The sequence below is a fragment of the Fomitopsis serialis genome (genome assembly GCF_022376445.1).
Source record: "Fomitopsis serialis strain Sig1Antser10 chromosome Unknown B0H18scaffold_7, whole genome shotgun sequence".
NCBI classification, from domain to species: domain Eukaryota; kingdom Fungi; phylum Basidiomycota; class Agaricomycetes; order Polyporales; family Fomitopsidaceae; genus Fomitopsis; species Fomitopsis serialis.
Genome location: NW_025954967.1, coordinates 366,638 through 380,766, shown reverse-complemented (window position 1 = coordinate 380,766; position 14,129 = coordinate 366,638). Strand labels below are relative to the sequence as shown.

Genomic DNA, 14,129 nt, shown 5'->3' with positions numbered 1-14,129 from the left:
CATTCCACCACCGCGGCGGAGCCTTACCATAGCTTCCAGGGAATCCAGCCTATACCTGCGCATCCGCCAGCAGGTTTCCAGCCACCAGCACCAACTGGCACGCCGCATCACGGTGACTACACTCACCGACAGCCAGCCCAGCTGCCTAATCAGTACCATCCGCCACCGCCACAGAGGCCCACTGTCAACGTGAAGGAGGAGCCACGCAGTGACGATGACGAGTTCCCCGAGGTTTCAGACATCCTTTCGCAGCGTGTACCAGCCGCGAAGCCTCCGAGCCGCAGCCAAAAGCCTGCCAGCGCGAAGGCACGAGCTAAACCCAAGGGCGGCCTCCCATCAAAGCCTGCGTCAAAAGCCAAGGGCCCGGCCGCACCTTCCGCACGCAAGTGTGGCCGCTCGCCACAGGGAGCCCCTGCTCCGCGGCTGCGTGGCCGCCAGCCAGGTGCTACGACGTATACCGAGACTGACTACCGCACAATGATGGACTCTGTGCGCAATGTCTTGCCGCTGGGACCGGATGAGTGGGCACGAGTGAGGTCGCTCTACAACGAGCGTGCACTGAGGGAGGGTTGCCCTGAGCGTCAGGTAAAGCCTCTTAGATCAAAGTTCGAGCAGGTGAGTTGAGCTTAGTCTCGCCGTTGAGAGCAATTGGTTTTGACTTACCTGATTCAAACAGCTCGCCCGCACTCCCAAGCCTACTGGCAATGCTGAGGTGCCGTGGTGAATCGAGGAAGCATGGATCATCGAGGACACGATCAATGAGCGTGCCCATGTCCGCCCACTCGACGACGACGACAATGGGATTGATGGTGTTGGCAGTGCGCAGGACGATGAACACGACGTGATCGAGATTTTTGATACTGACGAAGAGGAAACCGCGGTCAAACCAGATCCAGATAGTGTGGCCATGCCGCCGCGCAAAAAGCTCAAGGCCAGTGCAACAGTCGCATCGAGCACCCTGACTCGTCGCCCCCATCCTGGTCCCTCTATCAGCACACCCGGGCCTACAGCGCATACCAGTGCAGGGTCTGGGCCACTTGCGAGTCGCCCTACGCGGTCTGGAATCTCGAACAACCTCCTCAATAACATCGCTACTGCATTCAATCCTACGACTCAGACGGCACGGGATGAGGCGCGGGCAGCTCGCCAGACGGAGAACACCGTCCTTCAGGTGCTTCTCAGTGAGATGCAGAGCCGAACTCACCGCACAGACACCCTCCTCGAGCAACTTGCAGAGCAGACACGTCGCGCAGATCGTCTTGAGCACGAGCTCCAGCGCTGCAAATGGGAGCTGCGCCGCCGTGACGACTGCCAGTGGGAGCCTTCGACACGACGGGATCCTGATCAGTTCGGCTTGCCATGTTCGTCCGCAGCCTCCGACACGTACCTGGGCCCCTCTTTCTCCTTGTTTGATTCCACTGGTGGCCAAAGCCTCTACCCAGCTTCGAACTATCAAGCCATGTCGTCAACCAGCCAGGTTCTCGCTGCCTCCGAGCCACTCGCCCCACAAGCGGTCGCTGGCCCTTCCAACTGGTCCAGCCGCCGACCGCAGTCCCCGCCACCAGACCTCACGCAGATCGCGGCGCTGGCAGCTCTTGCGCAAGAACAATTGGGCGACGCCTACGTCTCCTTGCGTCCGCGGAACGAACCTCTGAGTCAGGTGTCACTCGACCCGAGTCGTAGGAGCTCAGAGCTTCTCCCTGCTCCCTCGGCCGAGAATGGTGGTGTCCCATCACTCAGTGGTATGTTCTCGCATGTACCAGTGCCATCGGACACCGGTATTGACACTGGTCTTCATGCTCTCGCAGCAGCAGCTGTGGCAGATCTGGACAACTGCCCTGAGGGAGGTGACCTCCTGTACGAGGTGACTGTCACACCGCGCCGACGCCGCATCGCACGTCGCATGTCATTGACCAAAAAGCCGTAGTCGGACCATCTGCAGTAAGTTGCATATACCCTGATACAATAGTACTCGCCATCGGACATCAAGTTGTACATACGTGATCGTACTATGCCCTCCTCATCTCGCTCTATGCCCTCCTCACTTCTCGTAGTCTACAGCCTTATATTTGATCTTTTTCACATTGTTTGTCGCGACTTTCTTCGTACTGGACTTCGGTGTTGATAGACTGGCTCGCATTCATGTCCATACTTAGACCATCAGACTGAATATACCCATGTGAATATGTACCGAGGAGTCACTGCTCCACTACATGAAAACGTGCAACACGATCTCCGCGCCGAATGTCCCTGATGAGCATCCGCTCAAATGACTCCCAGAGCTCTGCAGCCTCCGACGCTCGCCATAAGGGTTCATACACATTGCGTATCTGGCTTATCCCAACACGCTGAACACGTACATTATTCATTCGCACGCAGTTCTCCAGAAGGTCTCCTCGCCCCTCATCGTCATTGATATCTAAAGGGATGCGGAGGCGACCGAAGGAGCCTTGCAGCTGCCGCATTCCCCACTCAGCAGTCTGCCGATACGACAACAGCTGATTGTTGTATGCAATAGCTGCTGCGCGCTCGGTCCGATCCCTAGGCAGCGCAGCGCCAGATTTCCGAGGGGAATGGATCTGACCTGCAACTTCTGTGCCGCCCTGCGGGAATGCCGAGTCCGCGATGAGGAAGTAACCCTTGGGGGTCTTGTCGCGCAGTTGCTCGTATATTGGCCTTGCGACCTTCGCGTCATGCCAGCTACCGGGTGTGTTGAGGTTGCACGAGATGATAACCCCTGTGCACTGTCAGCGACAATTGAGAATTGAGACAGGCAGGCTCACCTTTGGCTGAGAATACGAGCACACAGCTCGTGAAATGATCGTGCAGCCATCCATTATAGGTCGTGTTCTCGATCGCTGGATCATCCGAGGCTTGCGTCGCCAGATTCAAGCCATTGATGCCGCCGAACGCACCATTGAGCAACGGATGGCGCCGCTGCAGTCCTGTTAACAGTGTCTTGGCAGTATACCAAGCACACACACCTGTACAAGCTTCGACAGCTCATGGAACTCATGTATGCACAGAAACTTGATCTTCCCTTCGGGGATGTTCCGCAGCGTCGTCAAGAGAGCAAGCCGTGCAAACTTGAGATATTGGTTTGTCGTCCCTGTCACAAGAGCAAAGAGCTCTTGCAACGTCTTCTCGAGCATGGTCGAGTTAAGGTAATGGAGATAGAGGCCAAGCGCACCCGCCGCGTCGAGTGAACGGCGACCAAGTTGTGGCCGTCCAGTCGGATTGGTGTCAGTTCAGGGTATGGCAGTCGTAGCCCATATTTCGGCGAAGCCATTGTGCAGCAAGTAGTGGAAGGTCTCGACGTCGATCCCCATTGTCGTGATGAACGCGCGGTCATTTTGGCTCTCCCAGAGTCGCTGCCATGGAGTGTTGATTCGTGGATCGGGCATGAGCTCAGGGCATGTGAGGTAGGTTTGACGGTGGTTTGTCGCCCGAGTAAGTCGCGAGTCGAGGGCACCCAGAATGAGTGCAGCGGCAAGTCCGAGGCGGAGGCGTTCTTCATCCTCGAGCTCATCATCGCTGTCCAGCCCGGAGAGAGCACGCATACCAGGAGTCATGGTATTTGATTTAGGACGTGACAGTAAGTTCTAAACTCGTCTTACGGATTTAGAACTCGTTCTAAACACAATTCAAGCTCCGCTATAACTCGTTTAGAGACGATCGGTCGGTTCTAAATCCTTACGGATAGTCATCCAGTCTGTCTCTCGTATGCAACTGGGACCGTCTCACGTTGTTGTCATTAGGAGCCCATCTGACGGTATCGACGTGCTTCTGCGGGAGCCCGGGTTCAAATACCATGAGATACCACTGGGTGCTTAGTACCAGTCGAAACGAAACCGTTCATTCAACCGTATAACGGACGGGTTTCGTCCGGACAATGGTCGTTTTTCGCACGTTCAACGGTTCATTGCACCGGTCTGACTTTCGACCCGCACATGTCCCTTTTTGACCGGTATTAATCCTGTGGTCAACGTGTGCGACAGAACCGGTATACTGATCTTTTTTGATATGGATTACCTGTCCGCGGATTCAGCCAGTGCCCGGTCGAAAGGTCAACCGTTTAGCATTCCCTTTTAGCACTGGTAAATGGTACATTTTTCATCCCGCAGACAGCTCATACTGATAGATAGGCAGTCGGTATGTGGTTCTGTCAACACCAATTCATTGGAACTTAGGAAGTAGTACAGCACACAAAATGACTAGGAGGGTATGGTATGGGTATATTCGATGGCTAGCTAGTGGTGGCTTGTGTACTACATACCTTATAAACACATTAGTAGACAGCCTGGAAGTATAGTGTTTGAAAGTCCAGTCCATGGACTGGAAAAAGACTGGGACTGAACTGGGACTGGCCTTGGAAAGACTGGACTGGACTGGTCAAAGTAGGACTGGTCTTACCCAGTCCAGTTGCAGTCTTCCAGGGTTGGGGAAATTGGAGGGACTGGTCAAAAGACTGGTTGCAACCAGTTGCGACTGGTCTTTGGCCACCCCCCTAATATGCTGGTGTACATGGCCAAATGGAAGGTTTTGGGGGTCATAAATAGCAGTAATACATAGGATATGCACAACATGGTGGACATATTAATGATGTAACCTATTTAGGCAACATGTATTGTCCATCTATGCACCTCCACTTATGCCTAATATGGTAGGTGTACCTGTCTCACCCTTACTGACATCACATGCCTTGCCTGTATCAGTCATTATGGACTGAAATATGATGCTCCCATGGGATACACACTATTGCCTACCATTATATACCATATTACAATAGTACAAAAAGCTTTGTAACCAAACATGCAGACATAATTGCTGAACAAACCAGTTGCAACTGGCAAAAGACCAGTCAGGACCAGTTGGGACCAGTTGGGACTGCATGTGCAGTTGCAACCAGTTGGGACCAGTCTTTGGAGGCAACTGGACTGCAAAGGACTGGTTGCAGTCAGTCCAGTCCCAGTCCTACCATTTTGGGGTCAATCTAGGACCAGTCGCAGTCGCAGTCTTTCCTCTGAGGGGTCAAAAGACTGGACTGGACTGGACTTTCAAATACTAGCTTGAAGTGACTATATGCCAGTTGTACCACTTTCTGGCGATCGACATCCAAGTCGACCACTTTTCGTCTTGTTCGATCGCGCTTTCGTGCGCGCTTCCGGACATCACTGGTGGTATGTTCGTCCTCGCTATCATCCTCGCGTGGACGCGGACCAAGCGATGAGTTCTATCATCAATGAGTCAGCAGAATGCGCAATTAATATTGTCAACATCTTACCGGGTTGCGAGTCATACCATCAGCCCCATCTTCCGGCGACGGGGTGCTCCTACTAGTAGTACTAGCAGCAGACATCTCTGCTTGGGGAGTTGCTGAGCCGTTGGTGCGACAATGTATGGTAGCCTGAGGTGTTGCCAATGGAGCAGGGGTGACTGAACGGCGCGACGAGACACTGCTAGTTGCGCACCGGTGAGTCATCCGCTGGATCGGTGGTAATGCAACTGGCGTCGACGAAATCTCAATGATAGAGATGATTGTGTAAGTCTCAGTGTTCAACATGTATTGGGCAGATAGTAGACGTACCATACTATTCATGCTGCGCGGGACATCACTGTCAAGGAGGGATTGATCAGCTTCGTGAGAGTCACTCTCTGCCGGCTCTACTCGGGCCATATCCAGGGATCAGGCGGTATTGAATCAGCAGATGTGTCGTGAATGATAGATACAGTACTAGTTCCTCACCATCATCAAGGGTGGGTGGTCGGTGACGAGTGCTGTCTTGGGTTCCGCGAGCGTTCAAGTTGGCAGCGTTGACATTTGTGAACGCCTCCAAGTCGTCTACGGGAGGTGACGTGTGCTGCCGCTGTGAGGTCTGTCGGGATCCATTAGGTAGATGAACCGGGGTCTGACTCAGAGGCAGCTGCAGCGGCATGAGACGAGGGCCAGGCTGTGTGCTGTGCGTAGGCACGAGACTGGACTGTGCAATTGGATTGGGTTGATCGCTGTATGGAGCAGTTGACGGCATCTGTGGTCGCATCATGTCAGTGTTACTCAGCAGGCCGGGGCCGAGTCCCATCTGCAACATCGTGCCCGATGGTACCGGCGGTGGTACTGCATTCAGGGACTGCGGCTCGAAGTACGGCATCCTGTAGCCTGCGGGTAGACTGCTTGTGTATTAGTAATTAGCATGCAGGGTGCCACGCACAGAGTAGGTCCGAATTGAACGCACATGTTGTCCCATTCCGCCTGGGACCATCCCAGGGCAGTATCAACGTCAATTTGTGGCGGCATCAAAGAGCCAACATTGAGAGCTTGAGGTTCGCTGGCAGGTGACACGTGATCGCTGTCTGGTGTAATGGCTGCGACAGTGTCGTGTGTTTGAGCCGTTCCACTGGGTCCAAGTCGTCTCGCCTCGTGTGCTTGTCGACGAGCTTGACTTGATGCGACTTGCGCACCTGTCAAACCTATGTCATCGAGAAGTACAAGCCAAAGAAATGACATACAATAGCCTTCAATTTGCTCAGTTGCGCGTGATTGTCGATGTCCTCTACCTCCTGGTCCCGGCGGCTCTTGGGCAGCGAACTGAGAAGGGAGGGAGGCCATGACGGCCCAGTGACTCGACAGCAACGTTGAGCGTGGCTGCGAAAAATGCCACTTCAAGTTCAGGCTGGGCGAGAGGCCGTACGCGAGTCTGCAATCATTGCCAAACAGCGGGATCAGCCGGCGAACACAAACAGTCACGACATACCAACTCGGAGTAGTACGACATCAGGAAAAACTCATGTGTCTTGAGAGGCTCTCAAGTAATCTAAAGTAATAAAAGGCAGAAAGACAAGTCATTTACATTTTATTCTTGGGAAAGACTTGAGAGTTAGCAAAGCTGCATTTTGGACTTGGGTATGAGACCATAAGTATTACTTGTGCTCTTCTCACCAGTCCTAACGTCCCAGCTTGAATGCCTTGACCAAGTCATTCATGACATTACAATGGAAGTCTTATGTGCTTATTCTCAAGGAGCTTTTACTTTTGGGCTTGAGACCAAGCTCTTAATTCTTTCAAGCAATGCCTATTAATTCCACTGATCCCTTACATTCATTCATTCACGCTTCTATAGTTGGTACAACATTGATATACATGCAGCAAAAGCACAACAGGCTCAATAGCAACGTACTACAAGCACACAGCAACGAATGCGAGACAACGTACATAGTAGATTGTTACCTCCAAGGACGTGGGGTATAGTAGACGCGAGTAGATATTGGTAATCTGAAAATAAAAACAATTTAGGTGAGTGCCCAGAGCGAAGATAAATGAGCTGTCGTACCCTTGGAGTTCAGACAGCTGGCGTAGGCGATCAGGGGTGGGCAGTATCGGTGTTCAGAGCAGGTTCGTTACCTGTGTGTCGCAATGTCAGCCCTAGAAGACATAAGAGTATCAGGCATATACTCGCGCTCCTGTCCCTCTGTGCCCGCTTGCTCTCCGTCGCTGCTCACACCAGGCTCAGCTGGAAGAACCGTCTTGCTCGAGGATGCTGTGTCGTGCAAGCTTCCATCAGTCATAGCTATACTGTCGTACACTGTTTGCTTACCCTGCGCCCCGCTGGTTCTCCCCTTTGACGATGTAGGTTTGCCGGCGGACGAGGGCTTCGCCGCAGTACTCGACGATGACACCGGACCCGTGTTTGAGGACGAGGGGGCGGTGGGCGCCTCGAGCACCATGTCCTGGAGCTTCGTCCACTTAACGAAGTCCTCCCCGTCGTCCTGGTCCGAATCTTCCTCATCATCGCCTTCAATTCTGGAGCTGTGAGTATTCTATCAGTAAGTAACTATTGCCTACGTCTGAAACGCAGAGCACTCACCTTATACGAGCCCACAATTGCTTCTTCATGTCAGCGTAGTAGTCGGGCACGTTCTTCTGCGTAGCTTCGAGTATTGACATAAGATCGTCCCACCTAGCGACTGGTCAATACATCACTGCTTAGAGGAGTGTAGAATGACTTACTTTGGTGCGAAGGCCCTGTTGGTGAACACTACTTGATTCCCGAACGCTATCTCGCTCAACGCAGCATCTATCTAATGACGTTGCGATAATAAGCACAGTACAGAAAACACATCGCAACAGGAACCTACCGAGTTGCAGACCAAAGCGATGAGATTGTCTGGGACCGCGCTGAAGCGGTCGACAGGCACGCCTGTGGCATGACCCTGGAACCACTGCTGCACGATTATCTCCGAGATTGCAGGATGCCTAAACAGAAGCTCTGACTTGACAGAGCATTTCTGCACGCCTGGATTAGCGGGTATCACGACGCAACAACACGTCGGAAACACGTCTAGTGATAGAGTACGTACCTCCTTGTCTAGCTTATCCTTCGCGTTCCAGATAATCCTCATGTCACTGAACACGAAGTTAGGGATCTCACGCTTGCCACCCTTGACCTTCATCAGGTGAGTTTTGAGGAGCCATTGGGCGAGCGATATCCGTTGCTGAACCGACAGGCTGTTCAGCCCGTATGCGTGTTCGACCACGCTCTTCGCTTTCTTCTTTACGTCGAATCGAAACTGAGAGGCGACCGTCCAGACCTGCCGAGAATGAAGGTTTAAGATATTTTTGAGACCCACGACGTAACTCACCACTGTTTGGACATTCTTTCTCAGTGTATCTCCCTCGTGCCCCTTCTTATCCTGCACTTCATTATATGTGACCCGCATACTCTTCACCCTCTTGCCGTCCTTGTCGCGCATGTCACGAGCCTCCTTCAAGGCAGTGACGACGAGCTGCATGTTGTCCAGCAGACGGGAACTTGCCACAGAGGAGTCGCTGGTCCACGCGTTTTTGAGTGCAAGGCGAAGCCGGAGGAAGTTCTGAGCAGCGGTGACAAGTGGACGGATATCAATGGGCAGGTCTGCAGCCTTGACGCGCGCTCGAGCCTTTACTTGAGAGCCCTTCCCTTTACGGTGTTTCTTCACGTCCTTCGTAGATATCTCCTACACGCTGCGTCTGTACGTCAACACTTCGAATGAACGCAAGTACCACTTACCACCACATCATCCGAGTCATCCACGCCGTCCTCATCTGCTCCCTGCACCGAGAACCGGGAGCCACCGTCATCGTCCGATGATTCGAGCTCGTCCACCTTGTCATCGTCATCTTGCTCATCTTCCGAACTTGAAGCGACTATCTTGGACTTGGACGTATTCTTGCCCTTTCATCGACAAACACGTCAGGTTCTCAAGTCCGTATAACATACAATACTCACCCTTGTAACGCTGATCTCCACATATGCCTTCTTCTTACCGCGCACAACATCCTTCCCCTTTCCCCCCTGCCTAGACCTATCCTCCTTCTCTGCCGATCCCGAGCGAACAGACACGTTCTCCTGCTCCGAGGCCTCCGGGCTTTCAATGACTACCGACTTCTTCGACGCAGGCTTTTCTTTAGCCTTGCCCTTTGCTGGAGTGCGTTAAGACACCAGTGTTAGTAGTGATACACGCAGCTCCTGATGCGATGTGACTTACGGGCGATAGCTTGTGCGATGTGCTGCTCTTCCTCGGTCAACGGGGCATCTCCCTTCCTCGTGTCCGGCTCGGGATTCTTCAACCGCCTGTAAGCCGGCTTAGGTTTAGCTCATTTCAAACATACATCAGTATTAGTTAGAGCTTCTGAGCTTATGAGATTGCACGTACGCCGAGCAGGAGGAGAAGGGCTCTCCATGCGAATGTCCAGCTCACTACCGCTGTCTGGACTTCCTTCATCGCCACCGCCCTCGCCCTCGCCCTCGCCATCGCCATCGCCATCGCCATCGCCCTCGCCCTCGCCCTCGCCCTCGCCGCCGGAACCGCGAGCTTGCCTTGCTTTCTTACGGGGCTGTTCCTCACATCAGGAAAAACCTATTTCCCTTATTCAAGCTTCATCCAATTCAAATGTACTTTTGGTATCATTTACTCACATAATCGAACGAAAAGATGGATTGAGTGACATATAGCATTCTGAGGACTACTGAAGCAGTGTTCAAGAAAAATGGAATTGCATCACACGCATCTGAAGACAATAAAGCAGCCTCATGACATATCCATCAGACCAGACTAGTAGTATCCGAAAGACTTAAAGACTTATGATGTAAGTGAATTACTAACACACTGTAGAACCTTCACTACCGTACCCCAAAATGCAGTAACTAGTAGGTAACTCGTATTCTACAATGACATACTAGTGGTAGTGACTGGAGTCCGGCGACCCGAGTGGTTTACACTGGCAGTGGTACACGTACCCTACTACCCGGGTACTCTAGCTCGCTGGTGTTGGCGGGATATCTCCACGGCGTCACGCGGTTTAATAGCCGCAAGTCATTGGCGAGCCTTGCAGACAATAACGTCAAGACAGACCAAATGGAGAAGAAAGTTATACACACCTGCGCTACAATTTCGGGATCAAAATTGAGCTCCAACAGTCGTCGGGCGGTGGGCGAATCTTGCTGCGATTACATGGATGTTCGCTTTCGCGAAGACGCCAATGTCCAATGGCACTGCGCAGCACGATCTGCAAATGTGGTGTTGCAAGCTTACAGTGCGTGAAGTACGCCGCAAGCTCCGAGTCCAGGCTGAGCCGAGCATTGTCTAGCTCGTCCTTAGTGACACGTCTGCGCTCAACTTCTAAGCTCACACTCAGGATGTACTCCTTGGACATGGTGACCATGTCCCGCCACTAACAAATCATGAGCATCAATGTATACCGAGCTGCAGTCATATCACGTACGAGGTTGGCGTCCCCGTCGGAGGCGATAGGTATGAGCAGAAGCTCGCGTAGTACAGAGCGGAAAGTGTCCTGCGCTTCCGGCAGTTTTGCACCAGAAAGTAGTCGGCACCCCTCGGTAATTTCTGCGCGTAACGCGGCGAGCGTTTTGACAGCGACAGGCAGCACTCTGCTAGAAGACGATTCTTGCGGGTTGCGCCTCAAATGCAACTGCAAGGGCGGCAATGACGCGAGAGGGGAGAGGTAGACGTGTGCCGAGCGATATGTGGAGAGGAAGAGCGGCTTGAGGTGCACGAAGTTGACCACACCGAACTGTCTGCTCAGCAACTGTCAGAAATATCGTCAGCGCTGTGAACGCACGGATCCACTAGTGGCACCCACCTGCATAGCCGTGTCAAACGAACCGGCCGCAATGTGATCACCAGCGAACGGTGAGTTGCGCATCCAAAGTTCCGTCTCGCTGATACCAGGTGCGGCGCCTGCTCCCAGCTCAACCTCATCCTCTGGGAGTTCCTCCTCCTCCTCTTCTTCTGGCTCAAGCTCGTCAGCATCGGGGGCGAGGTCCCACGCATCTTCCTCCACTTCGGCCTCCTCCTCTTCCTCCTCTTCCTTGGCCCATTCATCAAGAGCCGAAGACGCGGTAGCACCTGTCGTGTCGTGACCGTTCATGTATGGTGCCGGCGCACCGTCTTCCAGATGCCCGTTAGCGAGTGCACGGTCCCAGAAGCTGTCACCGATCAAGACCGAGGGCCAGGTCAGGTTTTCAATCGGAGTGACCACTGGCGGGGGTCGCAACGTAGAGGGACCGAACGCCGGGATGTCATCGACATCCGCTTCGGTGAGGCCAGCAGCCTCGAGGATCTGCAGAGCAATGTCGTCGAGCCCGTTTGTCTTCGCCGTGAGATAAGCAAGAGGATCTGTCAAGACGTTAGCCGTGTGGTCAAAAGTCTGACAGGAGGACGCACGAAGGCCGACGTCTCGCAGCACAGCGATGCGTCCCAAAATGTCGCCCGAATACAGCGCGTTGTGCAATCGAGACTTGGGATCACCCCTCGAATCAGCGATCTTCTGCATCTTGAGCAGTTTGTCGGCACTTCCCGTAGCGAGGTATAAGAAGGACAGGCGGTCGAAATTCTTCGTCTGCTGGAAGGCCTTCTCGACGATCTACAAGGCGTATGTCAGAACCCATGCATCATACAATGGAACGGAAATCAGATACCTTGTGGTTGCCCTGTTTCAGAGCTTGCTGCGCCAGTCGCTCCCAGCACTCAGGTCGATCGAGTGCGCGGGCCATTTCCGACGCGACTTCAATGTTCCCGCATTCAATCGCAAGATCGAATCGCGTGTTCTTGTCTTGGACAAAATGCAATGCAATCTACAAGTTGTGGTCAGATCGTTGATGCGCTATAGTAACAATGTGTGCATACCTCCGGGAAACCCTTCTGCTGCAGGTACGCGATGATACTCTGACCCAGTAGGTTGGACGTGCGGATGACGTGCAGCATCTCCTCATGATTGTTGCGCAACAGAGCCAGTTTGAATCGGTATTCAGTCGGGTCGATGGTGATGGTCCTGGGGCGTGCAGATCGATCAAGGCAGTGGACGGTCTTTCCCTTGACACGCGTTAAGTATACAGGATTGTCGAGCGTGCAGATGACGCCGTGATCCCTGCAGTATGGTCAAATGAGGGCGGCCGTCGTGACATAACGCAGCCGTACGCACCCCTGTGCAAGACAGTACTTGATGTGGTTCAACATCGAGTAGATGAAGACGCCGGAGTCGTCCCAAGCACCAGACTTGATCCGAATCGTTTCGTGAATGAGGGTGTGCTGCGAGAAGTTCTTGTTCGCGATGGTGATCGCTGTGAAATGCTCATCAACGAGACATCAGAGCGAGATATACCATATGCGTACTGTGCTTGCTGAGGAGGGCAACCAATGTACCGTCCGGGCTCCAGACAACGTACTTGACCGGCGGAGTAGTGTTCTCCGCGAGCTTCTTCTGCTGTTGGATATCGTAAAGTAGCACTGACGTCGCCGAGCTGAGAATGAGGCTCGCGGTTCCACCATAGAAGATCTCGTTCGTCTGGACCGGTGGCTTGATAGACTTGACAATTGAGTTTTGCAGGTCGCGCACTTCAATCAACTAGAGAACACATCGATGAATTACCATATACTGAAGCTGGGTCAAGGCGAGACAAACCTGGGTGGTCTTGTTCAAGACCGCGAATCTGTTCCTGGCGACGAAGATGGCGGCATGACCGCTTCCACGCTTGCCGTCTGTAGACGAGTCCTTCACTTCCCCGACAGCATCCTTCGGCAGGGCCGTGAGCTCGAACAAGCCATTGTCCGACGAAATCGTCAACACGACGGCACGCTCCGCAGGATTATAGCTCAGCGTTCGCGGGGGACGTACGGGCTCCCGAACTTGCGGACGCTGAGCAGACCGAGATCCGAGCCGGTGTTGATGTCGTACGAGCGTACATACTTATCCCGCACATAGAAGACAGAGTCGTCATGCACAGCGAAGGCAGGTCTCTCACGCTCAAGCTTGAAGACGATCAAGCCGTTGTCGTGGCCTACGACTACGTCAGTACAGGACGGACGCAGAATCAAAAGAAACGCACCCGCTGCGAAGAGGTTCAACTCGGGATGGGCAGCAAGGGTCCAGAAGCGATCATTCTCCCGTCGGAATGTCTGCACGGCAGATCGTTTCGTCAGGTCCCACACCCGTACGGTCTTGTCTTCGCCGCATGACACGATGAGCTCATGCTTGGGATGGAACAGCGCTGTCGACACATTGTTGAAGTGTCCCCTGCATGCGTCGACCTCCCAGGCCTTCGTGTCGCTCATACGCCAGATCTTGATTTGCCGGTCGTCCGCAGCAGAAACGATGAGAGGGAGGGTAGGGTGGAACGTCGCGTAGTTGACACCGCAGTCATGGCCTTCAAGTACGTACTTGACGGTCGAGAAGGTGTCGAAAGTATCGAAAGTGCCGCCTGGTGCCGAGTTCGGGGTGCTCTTCCTTAGACCTGAGATGTCGCAGACACGCACAGTTTGGTCTTGCGACGCGGAGACGACCGATCCTCCTTTGGATGAAAACACAGTTGCGCGACGTGCTATTCCAGATGCGGATCGTTTAGCCATTTAATCATCCGAAGCTAAGATCTAGAAGATGAAGTGAAGCAGCGACTACAGCAAAGCGGAAACTCACGATGCACAGTGCGGACATAATCCAGGTGACCATGAAGCGCAAAGAGGCAGCGGCAATTCTGAGGCTATGTCGCCGTGCATGGCTGACTAGTAGCATCGGTCAGCGATCCTCGTGTACGTCTGGTCGCGTTCTCGACGAGTGCAGTCGTTGTGGATATCGT

General features: G+C 53.4%; 3 protein-coding genes across 3 annotated transcripts; 1 reads left to right on the top strand and 2 right to left on the bottom strand.

Annotated features, from left to right (window-relative positions):
- Window positions 1-420: 420 nt before the first annotated feature.
- B0H18DRAFT_870368 (uncharacterized protein) lies at window positions 421-624 on the top strand (the record flags this gene model as incomplete). The annotated part of the gene is made up of 1 exon (XM_048040089.1): window positions 421-624. A coding segment is annotated over one exon (204 nt), but the record flags the coding sequence as incomplete, so codon positions are not given.
- A 2,624-nt stretch (window positions 625-3,248) lies between these two features.
- B0H18DRAFT_1115213 (uncharacterized protein) lies at window positions 3,249-3,572 on the bottom strand (the record flags this gene model as incomplete). Its single annotated transcript, XM_048033236.1, has 1 exon — window positions 3,249-3,572. One exon carries the CDS (start codon window positions 3,570-3,572, stop codon window positions 3,249-3,251), a length of 324 nt encoding a protein of 107 aa, XP_047898095.1.
- A 3,715-nt stretch (window positions 3,573-7,287) lies between these two features.
- B0H18DRAFT_1115212 (coatomer WD associated region-domain-containing protein) lies at window positions 7,288-13,902 on the bottom strand (the record flags this gene model as incomplete). The annotated part of the gene is made up of 24 exons (XM_048033235.1): window positions 7,288-7,345; window positions 7,400-7,535; window positions 7,593-7,804; window positions 7,863-7,955; window positions 8,006-8,076; window positions 8,134-8,283; window positions 8,356-8,586; window positions 8,638-8,991; window positions 9,045-9,209; window positions 9,264-9,457; window positions 9,523-9,630; window positions 9,691-9,871; window positions 10,489-10,529; window positions 10,570-10,708; window positions 10,760-11,083; window positions 11,138-11,673; window positions 11,722-11,920; window positions 11,976-12,131; window positions 12,184-12,424; window positions 12,479-12,617; window positions 12,670-12,901; window positions 12,959-13,132; window positions 13,192-13,334; window positions 13,383-13,902. 24 exons carry the CDS (start codon window positions 13,900-13,902, stop codon window positions 7,288-7,290), a joined length of 4,797 nt encoding a protein of 1,598 aa, XP_047898094.1.
- Window positions 13,903-14,129: the final 227 nt, after the last annotated feature.